General features: G+C 39.6%; 2 protein-coding genes across 8 annotated transcripts in view; one reads left to right on the plus strand and one right to left on the minus strand.

Annotated features, from left to right (window-relative positions):
* LOC108182217 (5-hydroxytryptamine receptor 3A-like) lies at positions 1-24,380 on the minus strand. 2 transcript variants are annotated; one of them, XM_073945181.1, is made up of 10 exons: positions 24,206-24,380; positions 24,026-24,132; positions 19,179-19,363; positions 19,026-19,070; positions 12,658-12,767; positions 8,559-8,731; positions 8,290-8,450; positions 5,370-5,580; positions 1,510-1,650; positions 1-1,390 (listed from the first exon to the last, which is right to left on the minus strand). In XM_073945181.1, the coding sequence occupies exons 2-10, from the start codon at positions 24,063-24,065 to the stop codon at positions 1,218-1,220; spliced, it is 1,239 nt and encodes a 412-aa protein (XP_073801282.1). In that variant the 5' UTR covers positions 24,066-24,132; positions 24,206-24,380; the 3' UTR covers positions 1-1,217. The 2 variants fall into 2 exon arrangements, with proteins under 2 accessions (XP_073801282.1, XP_073801283.1); XM_073945182.1 differs by lacking the exon at positions 24,026-24,132.
* The window catches only part of pycr1a (pyrroline-5-carboxylate reductase 1a), a 134,921-nt gene that overhangs the window by 61,488 nt on the left and 48,453 nt on the right, over positions 1-24,980 (plus strand). Inside the window, exons 9-10 of one of the 6 annotated variants that reach the window (XM_073937827.1) lie at positions 15,056-15,172; positions 17,837-19,121. The exons of 4 other annotated variants lie outside the window; for them this stretch is intronic. In XM_073937827.1, the coding sequence (XP_073793928.1) occupies positions 15,056-15,172; positions 17,837-17,872 (153 nt within the window). In that variant the 3' untranslated portion in view covers positions 17,873-19,121. Of the gene's footprint in view, positions 1-15,055; positions 15,173-17,836; positions 19,128-24,980 lie in introns of those variants that run through there. One more of the 6 variants, XM_073937842.1, reaches the window with a different exon arrangement.

The raw sequence follows: 24,980 nt of genomic DNA on the forward strand, positions 1-24,980 counted from the left end.
TTAAATCAAGTTTACATTTTATTGTTGAGAAAGTGAAACAACGTAGCCAGGGTGATGTGAATGAAGTTATAAAGTACACTGTTCCCTTTGAAGATTGACGCGTGTCCTCGGAAGTCTGTTTTCCATATCAAACTGAGAAGAAGAGACTGCAGGCTTGATCAAACTTGCAAAGTCTGAACTTACAAGGAGAGGATGCAGGACTGAACTGTGCGTGTAGGCTACTTAATATTGAGGAAATGCCCCAATCAAATAGGCGAATGTCAGCAGCTCCGCCTCCGTTTTCAGATGTCTCCGTTTTTCCTCATCCACACTGAAACGGAGCAGCAGCGTTTTAGAATGAAAACGGCCTCTCCAGCGTCTCCAAAACGCTCCATTTTCGGCTCTCGAAAACTCCGGTGTAGTGTAAACAGATGGCGCAACCGTAGCAAAACTTATGCGTTTTAAAACAAAAACGCATTAGTGTAAACGGGGCCTAAGTTTGCATTGTCAACAGTGATTTGAATTGAACAGCTGAACAGCTGCTTTCTTCATCATTTCTCAGATTAGAAAGTGCATTGGAGCACTGCATCTTGTCTCATGAAAATTCCATAACAGTTCTCAGGGTCTGATATTTTGGATTCTTACAAAAGTAAAAAGAGGTATTTATTCACAAATCCATTGAGAAATTTAACCAAAGGAAGCTATAGATTTTTATTAAGATCCAAAAGATCTCAACTTGTAAAATGGGCATCCAATGCCACCTTTATTTACTGAAGGTTAGCTCTGAAATATATGACATTTTATGTGTGTTAGACACAAAGAGAGGTGTGCACTTGAGTCAAACAACTAGATTTAGACGTTTAAAAAAAAAAAACCATTGACAAATGATTAAACCTGGATTTATACTTCTGACATTACCCACTGTGCATATTTTGCATGTACATTTTGCATTTACCGCCGCTCTCCTTCTCCCTCTGGCCAGCATCTGGCCCAAAATATATCATAAATATATAATAAATATATCATTGTTGTTCATTTTTGAGAGGTGTTTGTCATGGTATGGCGAAGGTTATGTGACTGTAGGAAAACAACCATGGGGAAATCAGCTTTATTTATTCTGCACTTCTACATAAATTAATAATGCAGTTTTATCTACTAATCTCTTTGAAGTACCATAAGTAAATAAACTATGAGTCAAAGTTAGGATTAAATGTATGGAATAGCACACAAGACACCACTTATGAAATCCAAATTTTCCCAAGCACGGACAGAAACACAACAACAGTGATTATGTAGAAAATGAAGAAGGCCACGTCTGTGATTCTTGCCACTCTGATCCAGAACGATGAAATCTGAACCTCATTCTCATCTCTGACAGAATCTGGAAGAATCTGCTCATTTCTGACACTATCTATGAGGGAAAATACAAAACAGACACAGTACTTTTAGTGTGGTCTGAACCATCTTAAATATGCAAATCTGTTGAATCTTTGTAAAAGAAAGAAATGGATAAGTAGACTTCATTCTTACCGTCTCGTCCACTAACAGCAGCTGTTTTTTCCATTAATGCAGCTGATTTTTCCTCAGCATCTTTAGCCATCAGATAATTTACAAGGATGGTCTCCAAAATACTGATGCCAATGAGACTGAATATCACAATGCAGTAAACCCCTGTCAAGACAACAAAAGGCTATTTTGGAACAGGCCAAGTTAAGGGGTCCAATGCGTTCACACTAGACGCGGAACGCGCGGATAAACCGCGATATTTGCGCGTAAATAGTCGCATGAACATTTGAGGTTACTCGCTTCATTCGCACGTCAAACCCCGCTTCGTTCGCATGTCAAACCCCGCTTCGTTCGCGCGTCAAATTCACTTCAGAACAGACGCGGATTCGTGTGATGGGCAAGGCTTCTGTCTGCCCCGTGACTCTAGCTTCATAGCTAAAGGGCTAACATGGATTTTATAAAGAAAATAACAGTGTTTATGTGATTTATGAAGGATGATAAACAGCGTCGATACGTTTAGAGCCGTGTTTGAATCCACTACATCCTTTCAGAGGTGCATCCAGCTCTTTAAGCTCATAGACTCCACCAGAAACTTAACCTGGCTGATGGAGGTTTTCAGCGGTGCTTCTGACTAAGCCGAGCCCAGTTTGATGAACTTCTTGTCGGTGTCTGCTGGGGGATTTCCCCTGGGACACCGAGAACAGGTGATACGTCACAATCACGCCCCCACAAGAGTAAGCTCCAGATTGGTTAACGCGGCGTGAATGTCCGCTGAAGTTCGGATTTTCGAACGCGAGTGATTTGCGCGAAACGTGCAAAACGCTCAATTCGCGCCACGCCATTTGCGCCATGCGCACCGCGCAATTCTCGTCATTCGTGCCACGCCATTCGCCGCAGGATGTCTATTCGCGCGTTTGCATTGACTTAACATGTAAATCACTCGCGCTCGACGCGCGCTCCGCGTCTGGTGTGAACGCAGCATAAGAGGTCAAAAGCTTGACTGGGGCTGGCAATTCTAGAGGCTTGACTGGAGCACCATAAACAAAACGATTTACACAAACAAGAGATGAAAGGGGCTAATGAGTAACTGGAGGGACATGAGGCATAACAGGAGATTACATGGGCTTTGGGCTGGAGAGGAGCAGACATGGGTTTATGATTAAATAGAGCCAGTAGGGTAGACAAGGCAAAGTGCTTGAGCAGCATTGACAGCATAGCAAACTTGGCCAGTTCAATCTTGGTCCTATCCCATATCCTGAGCAGATGCAGTGGTGGTCATGGATGGGTGTAGAGCATGAGATTGATTCCTGAAAAACCCCAGTGATAGATCAGTCTCCGCGCTGATCCCATGGGCTAGCCTACTCAGACATGCAGCTTCCAGACATCCCAAGTTGGGAAAAGTCATTTCCGGGGGATAAAGAATTGATTTGCGGGAGGTAGCGGGATAGTGGGTGTTTGAAGAGTGGGGGTGCATTGAGTGAGTGACGTATCTGGGTAGGGGGGCGTGTGCGCGAGAGACGTACCCGAAGAGCGGTGGGAGTTGCGCACGCGACGCGACATAACATTACCTGAAGAGTGGTGGGGGTGAGTTGCGCGCAACGTACCTGAAGAGCTACAAGGGATGCGGTGGAGAGAGGGCTGTGCAACGTATTTAAGGACTGGGCAGAAGCGCGCGATTTCCGGAAGATTATCATTTATTTGCGGGCATCCAGGAGTGTCTATGCATTTGAGGGATACTCAATTTCCGGGAGACTTGGGATGTCTGAGCTTCTCCACAATAGATGTCTAACATTGTCCAGCCCCTAGACTGCACCTCTCTACAAGACATTTGGTTAGAGGAGAATTGGTTATGCCCACTTGTGTCTGATTTTTTCCCCCCTTAACTTTCGTCAGTCAGGTAAGGTTTGTTCTTCACCTAAGGCTTGCTTGGCTTGGGACTTGTGGGGCTGCGCATGGGTAGAGTTGCTCTTCAGTGAGCTTCTTACATGCCCTTCCTACATTTCCATTACATTGAACTGAACTAATTTGAACTTTGAAGTGTTTCAATATAGTCGAACTTCATTTACGTTAAGGTGCTTTCACACAATCTACATTGTGAAAAGCTCTATAGAAATGAAGATGAGCTGAATTTAAAATCTGAATACAGCAATATGCTCTTGAGCTGAATTTGGCAGTGGGGTTAATGGGCCATGAAACCACCTCGTTCAGCAGGGTGTTTTCACACCTACTTTGGAAAAAGTCAGAAAAGTGGGCGTGTCCAGCTCTGTTTAGGGGGGAGTGTCGGAGGAACTAAAGTAGGATGGTGTGGGAGTGTCTATTTGGGCACGCGCGAGTTTCAGAGTCAAAACACACACACACACACACACACACGGGAGAAAATGATGGTGTTTACATGGACATCTGTAGTCGAATTATTTGCCAAATTATTAAATGGTGGACTTTAACTGCAGTTTGGCTCTTTCATTCAGGGAATTCATTCATGCCCCTCGCGACAAACGAGATATTTGATTTGAGGAACTGCTCTAAGCGTGTATTTTCATGCATTGTTTGATACCGCACGGCGAATGAGAGAAAAAAACCTCCGCATTTCCCGGAAACTTAGATGCACACGGCAGGTAGTGTCAGAAAGCCGCGTGTGTTTTCCGGTCACAAAATGAGGTGAAAATCCTACACGATGTTAAAGTTTGGTTGTGGTGCTAACATGTTTACACTCGGTGCAATAGTTAACTTAGTTCGATACGAACAAACTGAATAAAAAAAGAGCACTGGTCGCTCACTTACCAAATCTGTAGAGACAGGACAATCACCAGCAACTAGAGCCGCGTCTTTATTAAGAGAAGACTATAAGCAAATCCGGATCTCAGCGTTTGCAGATGAGAACAACTATCAGGTAAACAATAATCCTCCTTAGACACGTAAGTTATTGTTGTCGAGCGTCGCGTACACTGTTAATCCACACGTGACTCCAGAGAGAAAATGAAAACGAAACTTAACAGCAGCAAACTATAAAAGCAACACTTCACGCTTGTTTTGCCGACACAACGTGGCGTCTCTGTCGTCTAAACACTGTGACAGTAATGAATATTAATGAAGTTGCGCAATAGAGCGTGCTGATTGGTTTGAACCAAGTCTTACTCATGCATTAATGCAACACACTGTAAGACGTAATAAGACACACTCTGGCACAGACGTCCAGTCTGCACGCTGGAATACAACGCTATTATGTCATGGCCGTGACGCAGCTTCAAAAATTCGTTTCAAACCGGAAGTACAAATTTGCTTGAAATAACACAAAAACAACCAATTTACACTTTTTAGTGAAATATAGGTGTCCTAATAGTGTTTTTAGCAGTGTGGGACACATCAACAGCTCAAGAAATGTGTTTTGGTGTTTCGTGACCCTTTAAATCTGGTCTAGACTGCACCCCGGGGCCGAAGTGTACACTGTGCTTTTCTTCTATTGGTTTTGGGATGAACTGGACAGTCTGTTCAAGCTTCTGCACAACTCAGGCAACTGATTTGCAACAGGAATTTCATTGTGCATGTGTGTGGCTACTGATGTTGTGCCTTAGTTTTGATGGGTAGTTAGTAAAGCATGCCCGATCAGGGTCATTTCCTGAGGAAACATACTACCTTGTCTAGTACTGGTCATGATGTCCAACAATAGTAATTCATAGAATTTGGTATTTACATTTAACCCATCCAATTTAGAGCAGACAGACTAGCAGACACCCATTTGCTGCAGCACTCAGGAGGAATGTAAAGATTAGGTGCCTTGCTTAAGGGTACCTTCAAAAAACTGAATATGATCCATAATAATCAACTGCATAGTTCATTAGTTATTAACTAAATTATGATGATGATCATGTCCAGGTTATACTCACCAATCAGAGGAATTCTGTCAGCCGTAGAGGGCAGTGTGTCATTAAGAATGAGCAGCAGCACAGAAATAGCCAGAAGTAAAGTGACTTTAAAGCTCAGCTTGTCTGGCCCACTTGCTTCTATGAAGAATGAGGCCACATCCAGCAGAAGGAAGAAGAACACAGGTATGATAATGTTGATAGCATACAGCAAAGGTCTTCTCTTGATGGTGATCTGATGTGAAAACAAAAATTATATATATATATTAGTGCTGTCAATCGATTAAAAAAATTAACTAATTAATTGCACCTTTAAAAAAAATTTTTTGCAATTAATCGCATTTAAAATACTAAAAGTTGTAATTTTGGCTATTCAAATGTAAAATTAATGTAAACGCAAGACAAAAACTATTAAAATTCAAAATATAATTGTTTAATAGAATTTTTGTTTAACTGGTAACACAGATTTCTTCATGTAAACAACATACCCACAATAAACCATCAAGATCCTGGCTTGACAGCCATATTTATTAAAGAAATTAAAACACAGGTATGTTAATGACATTTAAATTTCAAAACAATCAATGCCAATAAAGAAAACATTGATTTCCATGTTGAATTCTAAGTGGACTGCAAAAAAAATGCCAAAATACGGCATATGGAAAATTAAAAATTATAATAATAAACTATTGAATACAAACTGTTGCACTCATTGTAAAGTTTTATTGCTGTGAGTTGAGAACATTAATTATAGAGTAGAAACAATTTAGCTTAATCCTCTTTTACATCCATCCAGTTGCTAAGACTTGGAGTATCCCGCAAGTGCACAGAGACTCCTGGATGCCCGCAAATGAATTATAATTTCTCGCAAACCGGTCGTTAAATACATTGCACACCCCTCTCCCCCGCATCCCTCCTAGCTCTTCAGGTAGCCTATGTCGCGCGCAACTCACCCCCACCGTCCTTCAGGTATGTCTCGCGCGCACACGCTCCTACTCAGATACGTTGCTCACTCCACCCCTGACACCCCTCAACGGGCCTGACACAGAAACACACACAACGCTCTGCAGACGTTTTGGCCCCAACGACCTTCCATACTGGAGCGACTCCCCTCAGATTCAACACGCATGATCGCGTTCATCAAATTTGCTTAGGCGTCCTAAAGTATTACTGTATTTCACAAGGATTCTGACACAACAACGCGAAGCATACGCTTTCGTTGCGTTTAATGAGGAAACACACTAAACTTGGAGGGCGCATGCTGAAAGGCAGAGTAATGCCCTGTCTTTGACAGCTCGCGACTTCACCAGAGACTTTTTGAGTCCATTCACATAAGACACCAATACTCCGATTTTAATATGATTAAGATAATACTCTTATTAAAATTCTACCGTGTAGCCTAAGCAGTGATTTTATTTCCTTAAAGGAACACAGAGTCACGAAATAAGGAGGATTTTCTTTCTGTTCACCATGTGGTATCAACTTACAACAGAAGTCGAAAGTTAAAAATGAAACACCCGAAATTGCATGAAACTCTGGAGAGCCTGGTGGTTTTATACTGAAACTTGCCTTCAAAAAGTGCTTCCTTGGTCTTATCCACATTTCTTGCATGTTGAACACAAAAAGAAACCTGCAACTGCGTTAATTGCGTTAATTTGTTTTAACGCGTTAATTATTTAAAATTAATCGCATGCGTTAACGCACTAATTTTGACAGCGCTAATATATATATATATACACATACAGGGCTTGACATTAACATTTTTGATCACCAGCCACTGTGGCCAGTAGATTTCCAACATTACGAGCCACTCACCATTTTTACTAGCCACACTTTTCTTTTTGGGAAAATATATTTTATATGAATAAATTTGACTTTGACATGCTAAAATGACTTGATTAGATGTAGTGTTATGTCCACATGCCTTCTTATTAACTTCTTATGTGAATTGTGTATTAGCTTGCTCAGAATAGCGAATATATAGTGGATACCTGTTATTATCGTTATTATTATTTTTTGTAGATATAATTGGAGTATATTTTTGCAGATTATATTTTCTTGTTTGTTGTTTCTTTGGTACTTTATTTTTATTTTCTTTGTATATACCTTCATAGTGGATGGACTTTTTGGTACTGTAAATAAACATCACCTTGCATGATAGTGCTTTGCGAGTAAGCCATAATTTTTTTTCCCCTTTACAAACTCACATTTCTCCCCCTGAAGACAAGCTGGTGTGCTCGTTTTCATCATGTGCATGTGCAAATAGTTTGTGTCGCAATGCAATCAGTTTTCAATCAGCGGAGACTGTCAGACGCAGGATTATTTTTGGTCCACTTTTGTAGCGTTTTTATACATTTTTGTAAAGTTAAAGTCTACATCTTCATCTGACAGTTTGTTGGCTGTTTCCCAAATTACACTAGAGTGTCGCCTCTTGGTCATTCTAAGCTCTTTGCCTGAACATAGCAAAGCTGAGAGCATGACTCCAAGCCACTTTCTCTGTAAGTCAGAGGTGTCCAAACTCGGTCCTGGAGGGCCGGTGTCCTGCAGGTTTTACCTCCAACTTGCCTTAACACACCTGCATGAATGTTTCTAGAAAGCCTAGTAAGAGCTTGATTAACTGGTCCTGGTGTGTCTGATTGAGATTGGAACTAAACTTTGCAGGACACCGGCCCTCCAGGACCGAGTGTGGACACCCCTGCTGTAAGTAGTTTGTTAGCTGATTTCAACTTTAGCACCGTCTGCTTCAGTGTTTCAGTCGCTGTAACCACTCTGCTGATTAAGCTTGTCAATATGTCAGCTTTGATACTGAATACTTCAATTAAAACTCTCAAAAGTTGCAACAAGTGGAGCAAGAGCTTAGTCGATTGCTTTCTTCACCTGTTCTGCGATGGTGGACGATAGCTCGGAGACAAATTCTGATATCTGGGTAGCCTGTGCTCCTCACCTGATATACCAGCAGATCCTGTAAAAGCCCTGTAAACGTTCCATTAACCCTAGAAGTGTCGATTAAGAGAAGTTCCCACTCTCCCTGGGCCTCAAACAGTTTCTTGGAATCCTTAGTAATAAATTGTGCTTTAGACAATGAATCAATCTCGAGTTCCTCCCCTGTCCAAAACAAGAACCAAGTGATCAGTAAACATTGCACATAATTGTAGAAGAAAATTATTAAGCATTATTTAAAATGTTTTATTTTGTCATATTTTGTATATGTACTTGTGTGCACGGCAGAGTGAAATGTTATACTGCAGGTTTGGGTGTCGAAGGGAAATTTGTACAAGTCCATGCTGCAAGCCGTAGTCAGAGTTAAAATATCAATGGAGATTGAAAATTCCCACAACTCCAACTGCACATACGGAGACGGTGTTGTTCCATATTCTGTCTTGATGCTAAACAAACAACAACGCCATACAGATTATTATGACTGGCCACTCTTCAATGCAATGATGACTTATGAAACTGTTTTTAATAACATTTCTAGTTCCCAATAAATGGACTTCCAGCTAAGCAAAGTTGTGACCAAATGATGACTTTAATGACATTATATGCCCCCTAAGGCAAACCTGCCAACAGGTTTTGTGTTTTTTGGAGGTTTCTCATATTTCATACTCACCTCGCTGGAATCTCTCATAATTTGTATGGTGCAATCTAGTTGCGAAAAATCCCTGTTTTTCCATGTTTTTCAAGTTGCCAGTTCTTGTACGAAGCTCATCACCTCACACAACTGACTAAATATTCAAATCTCAAAGCATTTTTAGTAGACCCCCAAATGAAGATCAAAGAATCAACAGAAAAAACACAATCAGTTTCTCAAAATCTCAGCAGAGATTCATTAAACAACTCTACAAACAGCTTCACTGGTAACATTATGATAACTGCACGCTATCAATCATTTATTAAGCATTAGAAAATATTTAGTTTGACACTTGTTAAGTTATGCAAAATACAATGGGACCATCGCAACTGGCCCACCTTTACAGGTACTCTGCTCTGCCCCAACTGTGGCCAGTGGCATAATTTCCCCCTCCTTTCTTCCTTCAGCCTCAGTTCGGGATACATTCTATTTGTATGTCTACTTTAAGTGAAGTTTAATTTTAAACTTAATTTTGAGAGAAGCACATGCTCATGATTGACCCAGCTGGTCCACATTAGCTAATCATGATCCTCCAATCAAAGGATCCCAAATCACTATATATATCCTCATTTCCTTTCTACAACTATCTTCGCCTGGAAGAAACCCCCCTCATCCCCTTCTTCCTCCTTTATCCAGAATGGGCGGCATGGTGGCTCAGTGACTAGCACTGTTGCCTCACAGCAAGAATACCAATGGTGTTGGGTCCTCGCTGAGCCATCTGGTATTTCTGTGTGGATTTTGCATGTTCTCCCCGTGTCCGCGTGGGTTTCCCCCGGGTTTCCCGGTTTCCTCCCACCATCCAAATGTGCTCCATATTATAGATCAAATAAGCCTAAACCTTTTTTAAAATGTCTTACTCTCAGGAAGTTCGGCTTGGCCTCAGCAGCGGGGGAGTTTGAGATAGACCTGGGCTCAATCCCCACTCGCCCTGCAAAAGGGGTGCTCTCTCCTGGGACAGCAAGCCAACAAGCTATGTATAAATCATGAGCTAAGAGTGAACTCTGGAATAGATATTGATTGTGCAATGCTGTGTTCTTAGCTTGTAAGCACATATAAAATGTGCTCAATCAATGGATTTTCAAAGTCTTCTATTACGTTTTCATTACTATATAAGGTACTGCATTACTTACAAATTAGTTGTTTAAGAGTTAGTAAGTGATTTTTAAGATCAAAGCATATAGAAATAGTTACTTTGTATGTGCTTTAGAAACACAAATTCAGATTTTTTAAAACTGATCTGAAGAGAGAACTGTTTAGGCTTTGTAAATCCATTGTAAATGGCAATTAAAGGCTTAAATTCTCAATTTATAGTTTGGTACATGGATTTTTTTTCTGAATCATGTTGTTGTTCATTCTTTCTCCTATTTAAGATAAAATTAAATAAGGCTTAAGGGATTTACAAAGCATAAACAGTCCTCACTTTAGATGTAGGTCACACAACTGTAAAATGTTATATCAACACAGCACTGAATAACATACAACTATAACTACATTCCTGAAAAATGACATGTACAAATGTTAATTTGAATATTTTAGTATTGATTTACTTACTCGATGTGAATTAACTACTCGTGAATTGTAAATAAAACAAAACTTTTTACAATTTACTAACAAAGTATGAAATTACAATCCATAAGCATTTTATATTAACCCAAGCTCATTCTGATAGCGTAGTCCCGCGGACGTTTCTGGAGACAGCGGAATACGTACCGGGAGGTACGTACGGCTGCATTTATTTTTTTCAAGCGAACGCTACGGAGCGGTGTGACGCTGTTCCCTTGACCGCTTACCTCCTTGTGGAGGGCTTTCTCGCTGCAACCCGTTTGTCCACTCAGGTCATCGTGTACGTCGGCAGGCTTGAGATGCAGAGAGGAGTTGACCAAGGCGATCGGTTTCGAGTCCAGAGAAGAGCAGTTCCAGAAATCAGGTAAGACAAAAACAGAATCCCAAAAATTAAGTGAATGAATTTCATAACAGGGTGAGAACGCGGTGAAATCCGAAAACGCGGTAAAAAAAAATCAGGGCTTTTCTTTTTTTGGACGGCATTTGTAAACTGTTGCTCGGGTTTAGGGAAGCGAGTGGGCGGGCTGGTCAATCGGTAAAATTGGTTGGGTTTAGGGAAAGAGGAGGGCGGGTCAGCCGATTGGCCAGTCGCGCAGTCAATCATCTGGTCAGTCGGACAGCGGCCTCTGGTGGGTTCACGCGAGAACAGCGCGGGCGCGAACTGCACTCGTGAGAGGCGGTTGAGATGCAAAAAGGCGCACAACAGCGGCCTCTCGCGGATTCACGAAAACAAAAACTGCAGCCGTACGTACCCGCCGGGTTGTATTCCGCGGTCTCCAGAAACGTCCGCGGGACGTTTTCAGAATGAGCCTGGGTTGCTTTATATACTTTATAAGAGTCAGTAATTCAAACAGGCAGCATTTGCAACTACATTTAAAAACTGCTTGTTAATGCAGAGTTAATGCTTAACATGAATTGCCTATTGTGCTAATGCCCAACAAATGATTCATAGTGTGAAGTTATTATAAAGTGTTAAAGCTTCCCTTATTACTAATTGACTTTGATTCTAAATATAGAGTTGTGGTGCTCAGGAAGGGGTTTAAAAGAGAGCATTGAGAGTATTGTCCATGTGACATGATGACATGATATTATCAACTAAATGCCATAACGACAATAATGAGCCCATTAGAAATTGGAAAACAATACGTTATGATAAAAACTTGACGATACACCATACTCAGTATATCTAGACATGGCCACAATGAGCACCTTCTCTGCCATAATATAATGGTAAATAAAACAGTTGTCATGTCAACTTTCTACTATAAGCAGAAGCTCGCAACAGCCGTGTGAAAGTTGAAGATCTTTAAATTTGACGCAGCGTCTAATAATCATGGTGCTCACATGTGCAGATTTCTACAGAAATCTACAGATTTGGTAAGTGAGCAACCAGTGCTCTTTGTTTATTCAGTTTATTCGTATCAAACTACCAATTGCACCGAGTGTCAACATGTTAGCACCACAACCAAACTATTACCGTCGTATAGGATTTTCACCGCATTTTGTGACCTGAATTACACACGCGGCTTACCTGCCGAGTGCATCTTAGTTACAGTGAAATGTAGAGTTTATTTTTTTCTCTCATTCGCCGTGCGGTATCAAACATTGCATGAAAAATACACGCTTAGAGCAGCTCCTCGAATCAAATATCTTGTTTGTCACGAGGGGCACGAATAAATTCTCTGAATGAAAGAGCCAAACTGCAGTTAAAGTCTACTATTTAATAATTTGTCAAATAATTTGATTACAGATGTCCATGTAAACAAAGTCACTTTCTCCCCTGTGTGTGTGTGTGTGTGTGTGTTTTGACTTAAACTCAGCGCGTGGTCAAATCGACACTCCCACACCATCCCTCTTTTGCTCCCCTGACACTCCCCCTTAAACAGAGCTGGACACGCCCACTTTTCTGACTTTTTCCAAAGTAGAGGTGTGAAAACACCCTGCTGAAACGAGGGGGTTTCATGGCTCTTTACTGTGCTTAATATGTCTAAAAAGATACCATTTGGACACACCTTTGCTTTGGGCAGTTCCATTTCTAAAACCTATCAATTTCTGTCTCTATTCCTAACAATGAAAGTGAGAGGGGAAAAAATACAAATATAATTTAATATTTTTTACCTTTCTTTAATAAGAAGGTCGGGAGTCCAAAACATTTCTTTATTTGCATGAAATTGTGTGATTCCACATCGTTTGTAGAACATCCACAATGGAAGGCCGTTGTACCAAGCCTGCAAATGCATGAATATTAATTTCAGAATATGAAAGTCATGTTTATTAACTTCCGTACAAAACAAGACTCGCTAAAGGGCACTTCAGCAATATGTACGCTCCACCAGCCATTTACCTGGACTACTCGTGCTTTCAGACTTTGGCTGCATCCAAAACCGCATACTTCCATACTGTATAGTACGCTAAAATCAGTATGCGAGCCGAGCAGTATGTCCGAATTCATAGAATTCGAAAATCAGTATGTGAGAAGTTCGCAAATGACTTACTACTTCCAGCGAGATTCTGGAGTGCGCATCCCATGCACGCTACGCTATCCCATGATGCCCCACGAGAGAATTCATGAATGGGAGTGAAGCAATGCAATTCATGCAGGTGGGTTGTGTGACCATGAAAAAATGGCAGATGTAGTACGTTTAAATTCAAATGCAGTACCTACTGAGTAGTAGGCGGTTTCGGACGCAGCCCATGATTACCATTACACAGCTGCAGACATTACACTGATTGCACACACTATATAAACACCACTCACATATATAGTTGTGTACAACCCCAAATCAGAAGAAGTTATGACAGTATGGAAACACAAAAAAGCAGTGATTTCTAAATTTGCTTTCACTTGTATTTTATTGCAGACAATAAAACAAACATTATTTAATGGCGCAGTGGGTAGCACAATCGCCCCACAGCAAGAAGGTTGCTGGTTTGAGCCCCGGCTGGGTCAGTTGGCATTTCTATGTAGAGTCTCCCAATGTTGGCGTGGGTTTCCTCTGGGTTCTCCAGTTTCCTCCACAAGTCCAAAGACATGCGCTACAGGTTAATTGGGTGAGCTAAATTGTCAGTGGTGTTTGTGTGTGTGTGTGAGTGGGTGTTATGGATGTTTCCCAGTGATGGGTTGCAGCTGAAAGGGCATCCGCTGCGTAAAACATATGCTTGATAAGTTGGCGATTCATCAGATTATTAAAAGGACTAAGCCGAAAATGAATAAATTAATGGAATAATGTTGCCATTCCTTTTCAAAACATTTAAAAGTCATTTAGGTACTGAAGACACTAAGTGGTGTGGTTTTTCAGTAATTTTCTCTCATTCTTTCTGCAAACAAGTCTAAAGATGGGCAACAGTACAGGCTCTTTATTGTCACATTTTGTACTTCAATTTGCACCACACATTCTCTATGTGAGGCAGGTCGGGACTGCAGACAGGCCAGTCAAGTACCCGTATCCTCTTCCTCTGCAGTCAGGACATTGTTATGTGTGCAGAATGTGATTTTGCTTTGTCTTGTAAAAATATGCATGGGCGCCACTGGAAAAGAAGGCAGCATATTGTGCTCCAAAATCTGTTTGTACTTTCAAGTTACCTTTACCAAGGGCACTGACACAGCTTGTCAGCTGGTTACATGTCTGCATGATCCTTTTCTTCTTTGGTCATCTGACCAAAGTACACGTTTCCACTGTGTGATGGTCTATCCCAAATGCTTCCAAGCCCAGAGAAGTCGACGGTGCTTCTGTAGACTCATAAGACATGGGCTTCCTTTTGGCAGTTTTCACTGTCATTTGTGGATGTAAATACGTATTGTGGTACTTGACAAATGTTGGCCAAAGTACCTATGACTTCATGTGGTAATTTCACTTATAAATGAATGAAGATAAGAGAGCAATTCTAAGTGTTTTCATTGTTCCCGTTCCTGTGTTGCCTGCACCAACCATTGCTTGTTTTTTTGGTAACAAATTTTGCTGTTGTCTGCTTCTGTCGACCCCTTCCTGCATGACCATCCCTTGTTTAAACAAAACTTTGTTTAGAACTTAGTCCATTGTCATCGCATTTTATCATAACAGAAGACTGCTGCTGCATCTCTATCGAGAGGAGTCTGGATGCAGACGTGGTGCAGTGCAATCTGAGCTCCATGTTTTACGCAGCGAATGCCCTTCCAGCTGCAACCCATCTCTGGGAAACATCCAAACATACTCATTCACACTCATACACTATGGACAATTTAGCCTACTCAATCAAATTCTCCAAAACTACTTGCCAAGATTACGATTACATTACATATAATGAACCAATAAAATTAAACAACAACTGTCCCTTCGGTTTCATTCCTAAATGTTCATATCACACAAAATCTGCTGAAACTCACGTCTAGTAAAAGCCCGTCCCCCAGAGAATTGTTATTCTATAGCGATCGCTGATTGGCTCCTGTACTAGAAGGCGGGGCTTCATTCACCATATTGACTGTTACACTTTTCCTCATTCAAAAGTATACGAGTGACATGTCTTGTGTATTCTATAGTCTTTGACTCAATTCACCTGTACTGCATGTCTTTGGACTGTTGGTGAAACCAGAGCACCCGGAGGAAACCCATGCAAACTCCACACAGTAACAAACTCCACAACTCCACAAATTCAGGTAAAAACACACACACACACACACACACACACACACACACACACACACACACACACACACACACACACAAAACACTACAAACATAGTAGACATTCTAAACCAGGGGTGGGCAAACTCAGTCCTGGAGGACCGGTGTCCTGCACAGTTTAGCTCCAACCCTAATCAAACACACCTGCTTATAGATTTCTTGTGATCTTAAAGACACTGATTAGCATGTTCAGGTGTGTTTGATTAGTGTTGGAACAAAACTCTGCAGGGACACTGGCCCTCAAGGATCAAGTTTGCCCATCCCTGTTCTAGACCAACCATCAAGTAGAGAGGCTTCAGTAAAAGTTGTTTGACTTGATTTATTAAGATTTAGCCAACTGGAAAATATAAAAATCACATTTTTCAAGTTATATTTCATCTGCAACAATAATGTGAACTGATGTCAAGATATGCTTGGACATGAAGTCAAACAACCCTAAAGCTATGTGCTCACGCAAAACAAAAGCATACAGCCAATAATCAAATTAACCATGTGCAAGACACACAGAAACAAAAGCATCCAGCTGCAAACACAAACCGCAATGCTAAAACATGAAAACACAAGAGTGTAGACAGACACAAGATGACAAACAAACAGACAAAGCAGTTGAATAGGGAGCATGAGTGTCTGAACACTGACACAAAACTGAAACAAGTGAATTGCCGGGATCTGAACAAACAAATTACAATATAATTCTTACAGAATCTCTGTACATTTTAAAGCATATTATTTTGTTTTTACACAAGTATTCTGTATATTATACTGTTTTAAATTGTAAACTTCTTCACATTTGTCATGGGAACTCACTCCACAAATGCACAGATCACAGGATTTATCCAAAAACACCTATTTATTAAGAAACAAAACACTCACTAGATGCCCTGGGACCTTCAACACTCAGGATCGACAGGGAGATAGTGACAAAACAATTACCAGACTGCAAACTAAACTAAAGCAGGGGTCTAAATACACAGGACATGCTTACACAAATCGTAAACAGGGGTGACACAGCAGGGGCCTGTTTCAGTAAGGAGGTTCAAACAACTCGGGAGTTTAAACTTGAACTCTGAGTTGATTTACCGAGAGATTAAAAACCTCAGAGGTTTCGGTTTCAGAATAGCTGATCTGAGTTAGGTCAATCAAATTTGAGTAGACCAACTCAGAGTTAAGCGCGCACACCGTGACTGTAAAAAGGCATTAGCAATGGAGCGCAGATATTACGAGTGACCATGGCAACATCTTAAAAAAAAAAGAAATCAGCATTTCTTTCTCCAGCTGAACTTGATCTGCTCATGCAAAGGTATAGCAAATATGAGTGTATATATTTAAAAAGAAGCAACCATCAGTGAAACAGAGACAGTTAGCATGCTAAAACAGCTGCTCAAGTTAATGCTTATTTTTTCATTTAAAGTATTTAAACATTTAAGTATAATAAAATAAGTAATATAATGTGTGACGTGTATACTTTTTTCTAAACTTTTATACACATTTATCAGTTTTAATAGATTTAACAGTGCACTTGTGTGTCTGCCTTTTTACTGATCAAGTGATAGAGGTTGATATAACATTAAGAACGTAAGCAGTGCTAAAAATTATTTTTAGACAATAATAATCCCATTAATCTAGTAACAGTACATGTCGAAGGTTAAGCTAAATATTTATGGAAAAAAGGACAAGCCTCGTACATGACTTTGTTCTGTGTGTGACAAAAATGTAGGCAATAGTTGTGTTTCAATTAAAATACAGGCTATTACATAAATTGTGCAAAACTGGAATAACACCTAAAAGATGCGAATAAACCAGCGTTTTTATCCAATGAGTCAAAGAGAACACAATCGTCACTTCCTGATTAACTTGCGCCAAATATCAACAATAAAAACAGAAATTACTGCAGTAGAACAAGCTAAGTCAATGATTTTTTATTTAATACTTGCGCTTCAGAAGACAATTGACACACAATGAACATGTGGGGGCGTTTGAAGCCAGACGCGGAGACTCTTGACACGCTCCTAACGCTCGGAGGTAATTAATAATATACACTAATACTGAAACAGTTAAGGCATTTTAGAATTACTAAAACAACATTTAAGATGTTCTACAGTGTGCTGAGTCTGCTGGTTTGTCCATTCACACACATTTTCATCATCATCTCTAACAAACCTTTTTTTAATGTACATACTGTAATTTGTTAAGTTCGTAGTTTATGCGCATCTTTTCTTATGAAATAAAAGTTTAACCTACTCAGTTATGCACATGTTTTATTATGCGTATTTTCAAAAGTTATGTGAATCATGACGTTTCCATCAATCGTTTTTATAGGCATCTCCAAAGTGAGCTCTAAAATAGGTGTGTGGAAATGTAAGGCTAAGGCAAGAAATACCGCTTTATCTTTAAAAAAGGGGAGGAGACCGACAGAAACTCAGAGTTTAGAGAATAAAACCTGCTCCTGACCAGGTTAGATTCACAGAGTAAGTTACCACAGTAACTGACACTGAGTTAAAGTTACCTTTCTTTCAGAAACAGGCTTGACTTCTTGAGTTTAACAAACCTGCCATTTTGAAACCGAAAACCCAGAGTTTCTCTCATTTCAGGGTTAAAATACTCTGAGTGTACACTTAACCTCCTTTCTGAAACAGGCCCCAGGTGGAACTCATGATCATTACAAAACATAACAGTCGATGGAGGGAGGAACCGTGGAGGAGGAGTAGCCACCGACTCCAAGGGGGCGACCGAGGGCGACGCCACAGATAGAGGGGAAACCCAAGAGCTGCAGAGCAAGGGTGATGCCGAGGACTCAGAGGGCCAAGGTGGAGTGGACGGCTCACCCAACCGATGGGACGACGCTGGTCCATGGTGCAGATGGAGGTGAAGTCCATGAGCCGTAAGGACAAGGTGGAGTAGACGGTCCACCGACCGATGTGACAACGCTGGTCTAAAAGCTTGTGGCAGAGCCAGAATGACAGATGTGTAGCTGGAGGGAAGGAAGAGCTCAACGTAGCTGGCAGGACGGAAGGATAAGGCGCAGCCAGAGGAGTGGAGTCCAGATGCGCAGGAAGGGCAACGACTGACCAAGGCAGGGCCAGAGGGATGAGGGAGCCTGGCGAAGTTTGTGGGCTGACGGTCCATGGAGGAGACAAGGGAGGAGCAGAAGGAGAAGGAATTCGGAGAGGTAGATGGTGTCCATGGGAAAGGGAAAAGAAACACTGGGGCAAAAAGACTATATACTTTTAAAAAAGGGGTGGGGGAGGGAGGACTAGGTCCATTATTCCACCACGTCCGCTCAATTTACAAATGCACATATCGCAGGACTTATCCAAAAACACATATGTATTGACAGAAAACACTCACTACTCGCACTGGAACTTCTACACTCAGACGCAACAGGGAGATGGTGACAAAACAATACCCGACAGCAAGCTAAATAATGCAGAGGTCTAAATACACAGGACATACTTACACAAATCACAAACAGGGGTGACACAGCAGGTGGAACTCATGATCATTAGGAAACAGCGGGAAACAGAACTAAGGGGTTCAAGGGGTTGTCAAATGACAAACACAGACAGCACATGGTGCACGGAACATGGGGAAATCACATGACACAAACACACCAGACATGACAACTGTTTTTTTGATTTTTTAAAATTAAATTATTCTGGCAACCAGAGCTGCCCATTTTATTTAATTTTTTTATGTATAAAACAACTTTTTTGGGGGGTCATGAGGACATTTGGATTATAAAGTCAAATGTAAATTTTAATCTGGTCATATTTAACAAAGTCTTTGTGAGTTGGAGAGACAAAATAAGAGTTTTAAAATACTTACAGTCATCATTTTGACCTGTGTTGAGAGGCTTTGGGTCTTTTCATTCTGCAGATAAATGAAGTGTGAAATTAAAATGTAATAAAGTGTCAAATGATGAAACTTTTTGATGCATCATTAATAGATATGACAAGATATGTCAAGCTGGATACATACCACAGCCACAATGGAGGTTACATAGATGTCCACAAAAACATATGAAGGATAGCCGTCAATAAAGGGCCGCATGTAGGTCTCCATGTTGTTCATTAATTTTAGGACAAATTGAAATATTTTTGTGTAATTTTCACGGTAAACTGCCGGGTCACAGCCTGGTTTAATTTGTGACACGTTGAGAGTTTCTGTCACATAAGAAAATATTTCTTAAGCAACCAGTCAGCAAGAATTTGGAAATGTTTTCTATAATGCTGTGTTCACACCAGACGCGGAACGCGCGGATGTCTATTCGCGCGTTTGCATTGACCTAACATGTAAATCACTCGCGCTTGACGCGCGGATAAATCACGCTATTCGCGCGTAAATAGCCACGTGAACATTTGAGTTTACGCGCTTCATTCGCGCGTCAAAACCCGCTTCATTCGCGCGTCAAATCCGCTTCATTCGCATGTCAAATTTAATTCAGAACAGACGCGGATTCGCGTGATGGGCAGGGCTTCTGTCTGCCCGGTGACTGTAGCTTCGTTGCTAAAAGGCTAACATGGGTTTTATTAAGAAAATAACAGTGTTTATGTGCTTTATGAAGGCTGAAAAACAGCATCGATACGTTTAGGACTGTGTCTGAGTCCACTACATGCTTTCAGAGGTGCATCCAGCTCTGTGAGCTCATAAACTCCTCCAGAAACTGAATCTGGATCACGGAGGCTTTCAACGGTGCTTCTGACTGAGCCAAGCCCAGTTTGATGACTTGTTGTCGGTGTCGCCTGAAGGATTTCCCCCAGGACTCCATCAACTGGTTCTACGTCACAATCACACCCCCACAAGAGCAAGCTTCTGATTGGTTAACGCGGCGCAAATGTCCGCTGAAGTTCAGATTTTCGAATTCGAGAGATTCGCGCGAAACGCTCGGTAAGCGCGTCAAACGCGCAAAACGCTCAATTCGCCTCGCGCAAATCGCGCCACAGGATGTCTATTCGCACGTTTGCATTGACTTAACATGTAAATTACTCGCGCTTGACGCGCGTTCCGCGTCTGGTGTGAACGCAGCATTACACCTGTGTTCTATATGTCCAACTCTTAAATGCATATAGAGTGAATATACAGTTGAAGTCAGAATTATTAGCCCCCCTGAATTATTAGCCCCCATTTATTTTTTCCAATTTCTGTTTAACAGAGAGAAGATTTCTTCAGCACATTTCTAAACATAATAGTTTTAATCTCATTTCTAATAACTGATTTATTTTATCTTTGTTAAGATGACAGTAAATAATATTTGACTAGATATATTTCAAGACACTTCTATACAGAATAAAGTCACATTTAAAGGCTTAACTAGGTTAAATGGGTTTACTAGTTTAGGGTAATTAGGAAAGTTATTGTATAACGATGGTTTGACTATCGAAAAAATATACAGCTTAAAGGGGCTTATAATTTTGACTTTAAAATGGTGTTTAAAAAATTTAAATCTGCTTTTATTCTAGCTGAAATAAAACTGAAGAAATAATATTATCAGACATACTGTGAAAATTTCCTTGCTCTGTTGAACATCATTTGGGAAATATTTTAAAAAGAAAAACAAATTCAAAGGGGGGGCTAATAATTCTGACTTCAACTGTACATATACTCCAAGTACCTGTAAGCTATCATCTTAATGCTAATGATACTCAGTTTTATATCCCCATAAACATGAATGAAACTCTGTTTTACTGTCATTTTTTACCTTCAATGAATCAAAAACTGAAGTACTAGTGTTTGGCTCTCCAATTGTCTCTGAATCTACAAATAATAACCTAAGTTTTTTTAAGCCTATGGTCCACAGTCACGTTAAAAGTCTTGACACTGAGTTAAAGTTTGACAAGCAAATTAATTCTGTACTCAATAGTGCAGGGTGGGCCAACCCTGTTCCTGGAGAGCCACCTTCCTGCAGATTTCAGTTGCAACCCATATCAAACACACCTGCCTGTAATTATCACGTGCTATTCAGGTCCTAATTAATTGGTTCAGGTGTGTTTAATATGGGTAGCAACTGAATGTGCAGGAAGGTGGCTCTCTAGGAACAGGGTTGGCCACCCCTGCAATAGTGGTTTCTATCAATTAAAGAACATTGCTAAACTGAAGCCTTTTCTGTCTTTTAAGGAGTTGGAAAACATCATCCACATTTTTATTATGTCCAGATTGGACTACTGCAACTCTTTGTATTCAGGAGTTTGTTTCAAAATGCAACCACTAGGCTTTTAACTGGGGGAAAAAATTAATTGTATCTCACCAGTTTTATCATCCCTTCACTGGCTCCCAGTCCAATTTAGGATCCAATACAAGTTACTGTTATTTGAATTTAAAGGTTTGAATGGTCTGGCACCTACAGTTGAAACCAGAAGTTTTCATACACTGTATAAAAAGGCACATAACAATTAAAAACAAAAGTCAGATGTAAATGTGACTAAACTTTTTCCCTTTTAGGTATTATCAAATGTGTTTCTGTTATGCTTAATAGCAGAATAATGAGAGAGATATGTTTTGAGAAATTGTTATAACTTTTCTTGAAAGTCAAGTTTACATTCAATAAGATCATTCTGCCTCTGAAAAAGCTCAGTCGATGGTGTCAAGGTTTTGGAAGTTTCTGATTGACTAATTGACAACATTTGAGTTAACTGGAGGCACAACTGTAGAATAGGATTTAAGGAAAACCGCAAGCACACTGCTTCCTTGTGTGACAACATGGGAAAATCAACAAGCCAGAATCAACAAAAAAGCCAGATTACAATGTGCTAAATTACACTGGGAAAAAGAATAATTGTTGACATGTCCTGTGGTCTGATGGAGCTAAGATTGAACTGTTTGGCCATGATGACCAGTGTTATATTTGGAGGACAAAGGGGAAAGCTTACAAGCCTAGGAACACCATCCCAACTGTGAAGTATGGGGGCGGCAGCATCATGTTGTGTGGCTGTTTTGCTGCATGAGGGACTGGTCCACTTCACAGCATAGATGGCATCATGAAGAAAGAACATTATGGAGAAATACTGAAGCAACATCTCAAGACATCAGCCAGGAAATTAAAAATTGGCCAAAATTGGGTCTGCCAAACAGACCATGACCCTTAGCATACTGCCAAATTAGTTCAAATGTGCTTTAAAGACAACGAAGTGAATGTTTTGGAGTGGCCATCACAAAGTCCTGATCTCAATCCTATAGAAAATGTGTGAGCAGAGTTGAAAAAGCTTGTGCGAGCAAGACAGCCAACAAATCTGACTCAGTTACACCAATTCTGTCAGGAGGAATGGGCCAAAATTCCTTCAAACTATTGTGAGAAGCTTGTGGAAGGATACCCAAAACATTTGTTATACAGTTTAAAAGCAAAGCTAAAAGAAATACCAAGGAAATGTGTGTAAACGTTTGACTGTCTAGAAATTAATAAACAATTATCTTTTAAAAATCTCTCATTATTCTGGCATTTAGCAAATGTAAATCATTTAGGTAATCCCAACAGACCTAAAACAGTAAACGTTTAGTATGATTTACCATCAGACATTTTTTTATATGGTTATGTTCCTTTTTTTTAGAGTGTATGTAAACTTCTGGTTTGAACTGTATTCAAGTATAAATGTTGTATGTTGGTTGTTGTGTAAAGCACTTTGGTCAAAAATCTGTTGTTTTTAAATGTGCTCTATAAATAAAGCAAACAAAACAAACAAGTAGGGCGACACGGTGGCTCAGTGGTAAGCACTGTTGCTTAACAGCAAGAAGGTCACTGATTCGAGTTCCAACTGGGCCAGTTGGCATTTCTGTGTGGAGTTGGCATGTTCTCCCTGTGTTTGTGTGTGTTTCCTCTGGGTGCTCCGGTGTCCACCACAGTCCAAAGACATGCGGTATAGGTGAACTGAATAAACTAAATTGGCCGTAATGCATGTGTGTGAATGAGTGTGTGTGGATGATTCCAAGTACTTTTCCCCCCCACCAAATCTACCCACATTCTGAATTGTTTTGGTTAGATTATATTACACTCTGAAGAGCATTGAAAACAATAAACAAATATAATTGAAAAATAAATGAACGATTAAAGAAGATACAGACTAGAAACAAGTCAAAAATTCTGCCAGCGATAATTATACTTGTTAAATGCTTTGAAATAAAAACTTATGTACAGTATGCTTTAGTAAAGAACAAAAAATATATACTTTTTTTACGCCATAATATACAGTTGAAGTCAGAATTATTAGCCCCCCCATTCCTGAACATAATAGTTTTAATAACTCATCTCTAATAACTGGTTTATTTTATTTTTGTCATGATGACAGTAAATAATATTTGACTAGATATTTTTCAAGACACTTCTACACAGCTTAAAGTGACATTTAAAGGCTTAACTAGGTTAATTAGGTTAACTAGGCAGGTTAGGGTAATAATTAGGCAAGTTATTGGTTTGTTCTGTAGACTATCAGAAAAAAAGGAGATAATAATATTGTCCTTAAAATGGCTTTAATAAAAATTAACACTTCTTTTATTCTAGCTGAAATAAAACAAATAAGACTTTCTCCAGAAGAAAAAATATTATTCGACATACTGTGAAAATTTCCTTGCTCTGTTAAACATCATTTGTGAAACATTTTAAAAAGTAAGTAGCCTATTATACTACCCATTACAAGCAGTGTATTTGGTCTAACACTCTGTCTTAAAATGAGCAACTTAAAGTCCTTAAAACTGGCCACTATTACATTTATAAAAAGTTTCTGCTATTCGGTCACTAACACTTCAGAATAAAGTATCCCCAACCTTACAGCACATGTTAGTTTGAAATGCTCAATGCATGAACCGCTTTTAATTAAATTATATTTAAAAGGACTTACCAGCTGAGGCAAGAAAAAATATAAGCCAGTGTAGGTACATGGTGAACAGTTTTGAGTGTTCCACTGGGTTAAACTGTTGATTGTAATGATATTCTCTTCAACATGGACTGATCAAAAGGTAATATTTATATGCTATGAGTTATAAAAAGGCCCAACACCACCCAGTATATGCGTATTTGCTTGAAATGTAGGCCAGGGTTTAAAATAATTAGAATGACAAAGAAACTTGAGGATGTCTAAGGCACTGTGCTTTAAATATTATAATGACTCTCAAGCTTTGTGTAAATAATGAATATAACACAAATATAATGCTTAACAGCTAGAGGGCAATATGGATTTGATGACATTTTATTATGACAGTGATATTTGATATTCTTCTGTTTATTTTTGTGATTATTTCTGTGTATTTTTGCCTTCAGCTTTTGTACAGAAGGGGATGCTTCTGCAATGTTTGATTATAGTAGCCCCAACATTTAAAAAATGGGACAAAAATGCATTAAGGTGTTTATCTGCTAATCTTTATTTTCTTTTTGTAGGTCACTGGATATCACAAGTAACTTTTTGAAACTACTGAAAATAATAATTGTTATATATATATATATATATATATATATATATATATATATATATATATATATATATATATATATATATATATATATATATATATATATATATACATACACACACACACGCACATACATACAGTTGTGGTCAGAATTATTATTATTTTTTTCTTTTTTTAAATATTTCCCAAATGATGTTTAACAGAGCAAGGAAATCTTCACAGTATGTCTGATAATATTTTTTCTTCTGGAGAAAGTCCTATTTGTTTTATTTCGGTGAGAATAAAAGTACTTTTTAAATTTTTTAAAAACACTTTTTGGGACAAAATTATTAGCCCCTTTAAGCTATTTTTTTCCAATAGTCTACAGTACAAACAGTGTTGCCAACT

Source organism: Danio rerio, chromosome 3 (genome assembly GCF_049306965.1).
Source record: "Danio rerio strain Tuebingen ecotype United States chromosome 3, GRCz12tu, whole genome shotgun sequence".
NCBI lineage: Eukaryota > Metazoa > Chordata > Actinopteri > Cypriniformes > Danionidae > Danio > Danio rerio.